This window comes from Pseudopodoces humilis, chromosome 16 (assembly GCF_049639895.1).
Source record: "Pseudopodoces humilis isolate 2021_Gansu_Grassland_sample_001 chromosome 16, ASM4963989v1, whole genome shotgun sequence".
Lineage (NCBI taxonomy): Eukaryota > Metazoa > Chordata > Aves > Passeriformes > Paridae > Pseudopodoces > Pseudopodoces humilis.
Genome location: NC_142215.1, coordinates 19,298,402 through 19,308,340, shown reverse-complemented (window position 1 = coordinate 19,308,340; position 9,939 = coordinate 19,298,402). Strand labels below are relative to the sequence as shown.

The window sequence follows — 9,939 nt, the reverse complement described above, 5'->3', positions numbered from 1 at the left end:
TGGTGACACTGAGGGCATGCCATTGACACGGGGACCTGTCACACAGACCCTGTGCTGGACTGTAGGGACACTGTGACAGCCATCTGGGGCTGAACTGGCATGCTGGGACCGCAGAGGCATCCCGGACCGGGTACATTGGGACCCTGTGATCCATGGAGGGGACCAAAAATGGTTACCCTGTGCCGGGGACACTGTGTCCTCTGTGCTGGGGGGACATGGGACACTGTGCTGGGAACACTGTGGAGCCTGTCCTGAGGACACTGGGACAGACATGGAGGGGACCCGGAATGGGCACCCTGTGCTGGGGACACGGCACCTGCCTTGGACCGCGGGGTCATTGTGGGGGAGACCCAGCATGGTCGCCCCACGGGGCAGCCTGTGCTGGGACAGGGACACCGTGCTGGGGACACTCGGGACCCCGCCAGCTCCGTGTCCCCTCCGCGAGGCTGCCCCGCCCCCGAGGCTTCCGGGGGGGGGGGGTCCCGGCGGTGACGTCATGGCGGCGCCGCTGGTGACGCGGTGCGGCGGCTCTGACGTCAGGCCCGGCCCCCCGGCAGCATGGCGGCCGTGCCCGCGCCGGCCGGCCCGCGCTGACATGGTGAGGGGCCGGGACGCGAGAGGGGACACGGGGACACGGCCGCGGCGGGGGGGGGAGCGCGCCCGCCAGGGGGGCGGGAGGGGCCTGCGGCGGCCCGGGGCGGGGGAGGGGCAGCGGCCCGCGGTGCCCCCCCGTGTCCCGGGGTCCCCCGGCTGGGGGCGGGGATGCGGCTGGAGGAGGCGGAGGGACCCCCGCGTCGCGATCGGCCGGGCATCCCCGGCAGCTCCATGCGCAGTCCCTGTCCTGGTCCTCCATCCTGGTCCTCCATCCCACTGTTTCCATCCTGCTCCTCCGTCCCACCGTTCCCATCCTGCTTCCCAATCCTGCTGTCCCATCCTGTTCCCCCACACTGGTCCTCCATCCCTCTGTTCCCATCTTGCTTCCCCATCCTGTTCTCATCCTGTTCCCCCATTCTGGTGTCCCCATCCTGCTTTCTCAACCTTACCCCCCCCAACCCGCTGCCCCTTCCTGCTCCCCCCATCCTGCACACCCAACCCACTGCCCCCATCCTGCTCCCCTCTAACCTGCTCCCCCCATCCTCCCTCTCCCATCCTGCTCCCCTCATCCCACCGTCCACATCCCCATCCTGCTGCCCCCAAACACTCCCCCCAACCCCTGTCGTTCTCCCTATCCTACTTCTCCCCCCAAACTGCTTCCCCAACTTGTTCCCTCAGCTCTCTCCCCAGAACCAGCTCTCCCAGTCTGCTCCCCCCTAATTCCCTCCCTGTTAATGTGTTCCCCCAATCCCCTTCCCAACCCTCTCCCCCATCCCTGCCGCCTCCCAACCCTCTGTCCCCAGGACCTCAAGGGCCAGTACTGGACGGACGATGACTCCGACGGGGACAATGAGTCCGAGGAGTTCCTCTATGGGGTGCAGGTGAGTGCCGGTGCCGCGGGGGGCTCGGAGCCCCCGGCCTGATCCCGGTGCTGGGGCTGCTGTGGGAGGCCCTGGGCGTGACGGTGCCGCTGTGCCGCAGGGGACCTGCGCCGCCGACCTGTACCGGCACCCGCAGCTGGACGCCGACATCGAGGCGGTGAAGGAGATCTACAGCGAGAATGCCGTGGCCGTCAGGTGGGTGCTGCCCCCTGCACCGGGCCAGGAACCCGGCTGGCGCTAGCCCCAGGCATCCAGCTGTGCTGTCCCTGGGTTCCCAACTGTGCTGTGCCATCCTGCCATGCCGCCTGACCACGGTATCCCCAGAACATCTGGCCGTGGCATCCCCAGGCACCTGGCTGTGCCATCTCTGGGGCCCCTGACCGTGGCATCCCCAGGGCAGCAGGCCTGGGGGATCCCTCAGACATGCCCTCCCCAGGACACTGGCCACAGGATCCCCTGGGCACTTGGCTGTGCTGTCCTTGGGCACCCAGACATGGAATTTGTGGAGCATCCAGCTGTGGCAGCTCCAGGCACTCATCTGTGCCATCTTCAGACACCCAGCTGTGCCATCCCTGGGCACCCAGCTGTGCTGTATCCAGGGCACTCAGCTGTGGCACCACTGGGTCACCTGGCCATGGCATTACCAGACACCCGGCAGTTCCGTCCCTGGGGTACCCGGCTGTGCCATCCTCAGGTGTCCAGCAGTGCCATCCCCGGCACACCTGGACATGGCATTCCCACACTTGACCATGCCATCTTGGAGCGCCCAGTAGTGGCATCCCTGCATAACCAGCTGTGCCATCCTCGGGGCACCTGACTATGGCATTACCAAGGCACCTGGCTGTGGCATCACATCCAGCTGTGCCATTGCTGTGGCACCCCGAGGCCACCTGGCCATACCATCCCCTGAGCATCTGACTGTGTTCACACATTCCCAGGTTCACATCCACGTTCTGGACACTCCCCCTGTGCATCCACTCGATGCATGGGGAGCCACATGTGCCAGTGTCGCTGTCCCATGAGCCTGCCCACCCTGGCACAGTGGGCACCGCTCCAGCCCCGTGCCAGACCCCCGTGCCACAGCCACTCGTGTCTTCACAGGGAGTACGGGACCATCGATGACGTGGACATCGACCTCCACGTGAACATCAGCTTCCTCGATGTGAGTCCCTGGGGTGCCTCCAGCAGTGCTGGCACGGGGAGGGTGGGCACGTGTGCCCAGGGGGTCCCCAAATCCCCCTGCCCAGGTGGAGATGCGGTGGCTGTGCTGAAGTGTCTCTCCCTTGGCAGGAGGAGGTGGCGACGGCGTGGAAGGTGCTGCGGACGGAGCCCATCGTCCTCCGCCTGCGCTTCTCCCTCTCCCAGTACCTCGATGGCCCCGGTGAGTGGGGCATGGGCGGGATGGGGTGTCCCTGTGCCCTCAGGACAGGCACTGACGGCTCGTCCTCTTGTCTCCCCACAGAACCGTCCATCGAGGTCTTCCAGCCGTCCAACAAGGAGGGCTTCGGGCTGGGTCTGCAGCTGAAGAAGTAAGAGCTGACACGTGGTGGGCACGTGAGGGTAGTGGGTGTGGTGGCTCACAGAGTCACTGTTCTGCCCCAAACCGGCCACGAGCCACACGTCCTCTTGCCTCCACCTTTTATCCACCACACAATCCCCTGACGGTCTCACCACCATCTGTGTGTGGGGAAGATGAGGGGCTGGGGGTGTCACAGACCGGCAAGCAGCCATGGGTGCTATCCCCCCTGTTTGCCAGGATCCTGGGCATGTTCACATCCCAGCAATGGAAACACCTCAGCAACGATTTCCTGAAGACCCAGCAGGAGAAGCGGCACAGTTGGTTCAAGACGAGCGGCACCATCAAGAAGTTCCGTGCTGGTCTCAGCATCTTCTCACCCATCCCCAAGTAAGGTCCCGATACTGTCCCCATGAGGGACCAGCCCTCTGTCCCCTCATCCTGGGTGAGGCCTGGCACCGTGCCTCAGTTTCCCCACTTGGATGCTGCTGCTCCCTACCAGATCCCAAGCAGGTGGAGATTGGTCCAACCAGTAGCCGACGGGTGAATGCGGTGCTGGGTGATGGAGGAGCAGGGAACGGTGACAGACAGGTGCTCAGGGGGAATTCTGTGCCTGCAGGTCTCCTAGCTTCCCTGTTATCCAAGATTCAGTGCTGAAGGGCAAACTGGGCATCCCCGAGCCTCGCGTCAACCGCCTGATGAACCGCTCCGTGTCCTGCATGGTGAAGAATCCCAAGGTGGAAGTTTTCGGCTACCCACCCGCCAGCACCCAGGCAGGTGTTGCCCCCTTCAACATCCTGGTGGGTGCCACCCCGCCTTGGGGTTTGCTTTTCTCTTCTTCCCCTATCCAGGGGTTCCTCTGGGGTCAGGTCATTTGTTGTGGGGTGCTGGGACCCCCATAGGATGGGGGAGCCCCTGTAGGGTTTCTTGTCCCCACTCTTGGGTGCTCTTGGGGAGCTGGGGCCTGGCTGTGGGGTCCAGTGGGATTTTACCCCACTCTTGGTGCTGCGTCCCTGCTGTTCCAGGGGATGTTGGCATGTTGGGGGTCCTGCTCTGCCAGGGGGTGTTTGGATTTCAGGGGTCCAGTTGTGCCAGGAGGGGTTTGGCATGTTGGGAGTCCCACTATGCCAGGGAGTGTTGGCATGTCAAGGGTCCCGCTGTGTTAGGGATGTTGGAATGTTGGCGGTCCTGCTGTGCTGGAAGGGGGTTGGCATGTTGGGGGTCCCACTGTGCCGGGGCACGTTGGAATGTCAGGGGTCCTGCTGTGCCAGGGTTTTGGTATGTTGGGGGTCCTGCTGTGCTGGGGGGAGTTGGGGGTTGCCAGTGCCATGCAGAGCTGGGGGTGCATGTGGGAAAGGGGATAACGCAGCTGGCTCCGCTCCGGCTCCATCACAGGTCGGTGGCCACTGCAAGAACATCCCCACGCTGGAGTACGGCTTCCTCGTCCAGGTGAGAGTCCTGCATCGTCCTCATCCTCAGCCTGCTGCCCAGAGCACACTTCCCCACTGTCCCACTTCCCACTTCTCCACATCCTGCTATCTGGAGCATTCTCCTCACTACCCCATGTCGTGCTCATCCTTATCATGATGCCCAGAGTGTCGCTGTCCCACGTCCCACTCAGCCCCGTCCCATTGCCCAGAACATCTTCCCCAGTGCCCCACATCCCACTTATCCATCCTCCACTTCCCGTATCACCCTTCCCACTCATCCCCACCCCACTGCCTGGAGCATCCCCCCAAGCTCCATGTCTGTGGCAGGGCCTGACCCCCTCCATCCTGCCCCTCAGATCATGAAGTACGCGGAGCAGCGGATCCCGACGCTCAACGAGTACTGCGTGGTGTGCGACGAGCAGCACGTCTTCCAGAACGGCTCCATGCTAAAGGTGGGGTGGCAGGGCCGGGACAGGTGCGGGCTGTGCCCCTGTGTCACCATCCCTGACCCTCACCTCTCTCCTGTCCCCCGCACAGCCGGCCGTGTGCACCCGGGAGCTCTGCGTCTTCTCCTTCTACACCCTGGGCGTCATGTCCGGCGCGGCCGAGGAGGTGGCCACGGGTGCCGAGGTAGGGCTGGGCTCAGCGGTGACGTCCCCCAGCCCCACGGGGGGTTGTCCCTTCAGTCCCTGCTCTGCCCCAAGGTGGTGGACCTGCTGGTGGCCATGTGCCGCGCCGCCCTCGAGTCCCCTCGCAAGAGCATCATCTTTGAGCCTTACCCCTCTGTGGTGGACCCCAACGACCCCAAAACGCTGGCCTTCAACCCCAAGGTAAGCACTGGGGGGGACAATGCTCCCCCCACACCAGGGGGTCACGGGCAGCCCCAAAGACCCCTCTGATGTCCACCCCTCTCCTGCCCCATGTGCAGAAGAAGAACTACGAGCGGCTGCAGAAGGCCCTGGACAGTGTGATGTCCATCCGGGAGATGACCCAGGTACGTGGCGTGGCCCCACAGCCCCATGGCTCCATGTGACCTCCCTGGTGTGGGGTCCAAGCTGGGAGTGGCATTTTGGTGCTGATCTCCGTCTGCCCATAGCTGGGTGGGTGCTGGGGGACTCATCTGCACCCCTTCTTGCCTCTGCCAGGGCTCCTACCTGGAGATCAAGAAGCAGATGGACAAACTGGACCCCCTGGCACATCCCCTCCTGCAGTGGTAAGGCCGAGGGTGCTGCGGCCCTCTCCCACTGCCCCACATTCCCCCCCAGCACATGGGATGGAGTGGGGGGCAGCCAGGTGTCCGTGGCACAACCCTCTCATCTCCTTTCTCCTGGGCGTCACGGGCATCTAACAATCTTGTGGCAGATTGGGACTGACTTTTTCTGACTCTCCTCCTTTTCCTCCTCCTCTTGCCAAGGATAATCTCCAGCAACAGATCCCACATTGTCAAGCTGCCCCTCAGCAGGGTAAGGGGCCAGGGCAGGCTCCAGGTGGGGTATGGGATGGAGGGTGTGGAATGTGGGAGGTGGGGTGGAGGAGTGCAGGAGATGCAGGATGTAGGCTATGGGCTGCAGGATGCAGGATGAAGCGTGTAAGGATATGGGATGGGCGATGGAAGGCTCTGGGATGTCGGATGGATCCCTCTGGGTGGGGTTCTAGCCTGGGAGATACGGGAGTCAGGACACAGGATATAGCAAGGGGGATGTTTGACCTGGGCTGTGGGATGGGGAGATGTCAAGGATGCCAAGGACCCTTCTGGCAAACTTAGAGTCGCCGAAGCCAGGCTGGGCTGGACCCTGTGCCAGGCAGCCGTGCATGATCTCTGTGTGTCTGTCTGTCTGTCCGTCCTCTCCCCTGCCGGCACTGCCGTTGCTCGTCCCGTTCCCCTGGTAGCAGCTGAAGTTCATGCACACCTCCCACCAGTTCCTCCTGCTCAGCAGCCCCCCGGCCAAGGAAGCCCGGTTCCGCACGGCCAAGAAACTCTACGGCAGCACCTTCGCTTTCCAGTGAGTTGCCAAGGTGGGGGGACAGTGGGAGCCCCCCGGGTGGGTGCCGTGGGGCTGATGGGAGGCTGATGTGGGGCTGGCTCTTTCCAGTGGCTCTCACATTGAGAACTGGCATTCCATCCTCCGCAATGGGCTGGTCAACGCCTCCTACACCAAACTGCAGGTACCGCTTGCTCCCTGCAGCCAGCAACCCCAGGGCGGCAGATGGGCAGGGAGGGGGCAGGAAGGCAGGGAGGGGGCAGACATTGGCAAGTGCCAGGCTTCCTCCAGTACCGCCATGGCCGAGCTGTCGGGGTGATCCCACCACGCTCACCCTGGTATTTTCCCGCAAGCTGCATGGAGCAGCCTATGGCAAGGGCATCTATCTGAGCCCCATCTCCAGTATTTCCTTTGGATACTCAGGTAAGAGGCTGCCTACACTGCCTGGTGCTGCCTGTGCTCCCATTCCCACTCCCCGCATGGGCCCGGGGAGGTTTGGCATCGTGCTGGCTGGAGAAGCTGCCCGGGAGTGGCAGCATCCCATACCCATCCCGTCACACCAGCCTCTTCCCGGCCAGGCTGGGGCTTTCCCAACGCCAAAGAATCAACCCCCCAACATTTTCTAGGCTTCAGAAGCTGCCGTGCGTACTTTTGGGGTGTTCCCAGGGCTCAGCTGCAGGGTGGGAGCACCGAGGGTGGCGATCCCTGTCTGTGGCATGTGTCCCCACATCAACCCAGGGTGTTCCCTGAGAGAGTAACGGCCCCTGCTTTGCTTCTGCCACAGGAATGGGGAAAGGGCAGCACCGGATGCCGTCGAAGGATGAGCTGGTGCAGAGATACAATCGGATGAACACGATCCCCCAGGTGATGGGCCAGGGGACACCGGGGCAGGATGGGACGTGGCTCCCATGGTTGCTGGGGACAGGGTGGTAAAGCCGGCTGCTCTTCCCACAGACCCGCTCCATCCAGTCCCGCTTCCTCCAGAGCCGCAACCTGAACTGCATCGCGCTGTGCGAAGGTGTGGGGATGTGGGGGGATAATGGGGGGGGGCCACAGGCAGCACCCATGGGGTCATCAGGTGGGTGGAGGGATGGAGGCTCCCCCCCAAAAATGGGCTGTGCCCAGACAGGCCCTCTGTCCCCCATCCCACATCCAACAGCCCCTTGCCCCAGCAGTGATCACCTCCAAGGACCTGCAGAAACACGGCAACATCTGGGTCTGCCCTGTCTCGGACCATGTCTGCACACGCTTCTTCTTTGTGTGAGTCTGGCTGCGCCCACCCTGCCGCACCTGCGGGACCCCCACAGGACCCCCCTCACCCCCTTCTCCTCTTCCAGGTACGAAGATGGCCAAGTGGGAGATGCCAATATCAATACTCAGGACCCCAAAATCCAGAAGGAGATCATGCGTGTGATCGGGACTCAGGTGTACACAAACTGAGCGGCCGTGGGACCCCGGGACCCCCCGGGCACCGAGTGAGCCCCCGGGCAAGGCTGGGCAGGGGCCAAGGGGGTTTGGAGCCCCCCGGGCAGGGCAGAGCCAGGGCAACACTGGCGGCTCCAGCTGTACATAGGCAGGCGTTGGGCAGCCTGTGAGCACCAGGCGGGTTCAGCGGTCCCTTATCCCCTCCCTGTCCCCTTCCCACTGTCCCCAACCCTGTGGCAGCGTGGAGAAGGAGCCGTGGGCCCGGCGTGGCTGGGGGCCATCCCTCCTAGCGTTGGCAGCGACGGCGTTTTTATCAGTGATGAGAAACCGAAGCAAAAAAAAAACAACGAACAACCAAAACAAACCCAAAAACATAGGAAAAAAAGAAAAAAAAGAGAAAAGGAATCAGTGTTTGTGGATTTAACTGGGATTAAAGTGTGGGGTGTGGGATGGGGATGCTGGGGAAGGGATGGGGGGCACATGGAGGAAATGGGATTGTGAGGCAAGGAAAGGGGCACAGGAAAGGGATGGGTCAGAGGGAAGGATTCAGGGGGAGGAGTGTGAGTGTGGGAGGAATAGAGGCACAGGGAAGGGATTGGAACCTGGGGAAGGGATGAGGACACAGGGATTGTGAGAAAGGGACAGGATTGTGGAGAACGGGCAGGAAACAAGGGATGGCATCTTGGAGAAGGGATGGGACTGAGATGAAGGGAGATCATACAGAAAGGAGAGGTTTATGGGGAAGGGGTAGGATTGAGAGGAAAGGATGGGATGGTGGGGAAGCATCATAGAGAATTGATGCAGCTTTGGGATAGGGCTGGGAGGGACTCGCTGCCCCATCACACCATGGCAAAGGGACAGTGCAACACGATGGAGAAGGGATTATGCCTCAGGGGTGGGGACATGGGACCCCACAGAGCGGCTCTGCCAGGCACCGGTGCTGCAGCAGAGACTCAAATGAGAAGGAACCTCCCAGGAAGAGCATTTTATTTCAGCCCAAGCCAATCCCAGTAACTCCATGGACACGGAGGCAGTGCCAGCACAGCTGTCTCCTGCCACACCCAGACCTGGATGCAAACCCAGCAGAGATAGCCCGGAGGCTGCCAGGGCTCAGGGCAGGCAGAGGGGGCTGGGTACCGCTGGGCCCCGCAGGCCAGGGGCTCTCTGGGGCAGTCACAGCAGTGTGAGGCCACAATTTCAGCCAGGATTTATGACTGAATTTAAGAATCAATATAAGAATTATCCTGGTTTTGGTACCCTGAGTCTTGACAGGTTCATTATACCAGTGGGTGCACTCGGTGTCACTTCTGTCACGTCCCTGTCCTCTGTCCTGCCTGGATCCCAACATCTGTCCATCCCCCCTTGTCCCACATTCCATGGACCCAAGGACAACCCAAACCTGGGCCATTCCCCCACCCCTGGCCCTGCCACCCACCCCTTGGGCAGGGTTTTGCTTAAATTTGTGGGGTTTGGGGTTTTTTCCTCTCCTCAAATAAAAAATAAGTCACTTTCCTGGGATCACAGCAGTCACTCAGCTGTACACACAAAAATGGACATCCCGTGGGACATGGCCACATCCCCCCGAATCTCCTCCATCCCTTGGGAAGATCTGTGAAACCACAGGGCTGTGTCCTGTCCTGATTCCCTCTGCAGCCAGGCTGAATTCCTCCAAAAAAATAGCAATTCATGTGAAAAAGGAAATAAAAGGAGAGGTCTATGGTCCTCTCCCAGCTTCACCAAATCATGGCAGATGCTCTGGTCCACCTGGAGCTGAGCTGGCCATAAAGGGGGCCCACGTTTGGGTGGTGGACGCGGCAGTAATTGCTCCAAAGAACCAACCAAGGTGACGATTTTGACAAAATAAGTTTATTTCGCTTCACTTCATTTTGGCCGAAACCTCACATTTTTCTTTTTTTTCTTTTTTTTAAAGTTTTTTTTGGCTGAAAAAAAAAAACCCAACCCAAAAGTCCCCCCAAACCAACCCAAAATGCAAAGAACCACATCACTCCACCCTCTGCCAGAGGCGAGCGAGGGCTCCAACTCCCCCTGGGCCATGGAGCTGGGGGAGCCACTGCAGCTCCCCCCAAAATCCCCTCTGCATCCCCCCAGTC

At 61.6% G+C, this 9,939-nt stretch overlaps 1 protein-coding gene across 1 annotated transcript; it reads left to right on the top strand.

The window, feature by feature from the left end:
* Positions 1-496: 496 nt before the first annotated feature.
* PARP6 (poly(ADP-ribose) polymerase family member 6) lies at positions 497-7,992 on the top strand. The gene is made up of 22 exons (XM_088063335.1): positions 497-598; positions 1,398-1,475; positions 1,576-1,670; positions 2,577-2,637; positions 2,766-2,856; positions 2,938-3,004; positions 3,232-3,381; positions 3,611-3,791; positions 4,387-4,440; positions 4,778-4,873; positions 4,959-5,051; positions 5,126-5,251; positions 5,350-5,415; positions 5,567-5,634; positions 5,836-5,884; positions 6,312-6,424; positions 6,515-6,587; positions 6,757-6,826; positions 7,188-7,267; positions 7,358-7,421; positions 7,579-7,663; positions 7,741-7,992. The coding sequence occupies exons 1-22, from the start codon at positions 497-499 to the stop codon at positions 7,841-7,843; spliced, it is 1,965 nt and encodes a 654-aa protein (XP_087919461.1). The 3' UTR covers positions 7,844-7,992.
* The last annotated feature ends 1,947 nt before the right edge of the window (positions 7,993-9,939 follow it).

Coding starts and splice junctions, on each gene's coding strand:
- PARP6 (XM_088063335.1), top strand. CDS start 497: ATGGCGGCGCCGCTGGTGACGCGGTGCGGCGGCTCTGACGTCAGGCCC. Junction 3,005..3,231: donor CTGGGTCTGCAGCTGAAGAA/GTAAGAGCTGAC, acceptor CCTGTTTGCCAG/GATCCTGGGCATGTTCACAT. Junction 5,052..5,125: donor AGGTGGCCACGGGTGCCGAG/GTAGGGCTGGGC, acceptor CTCTGCCCCAAG/GTGGTGGACCTGCTGGTGGC.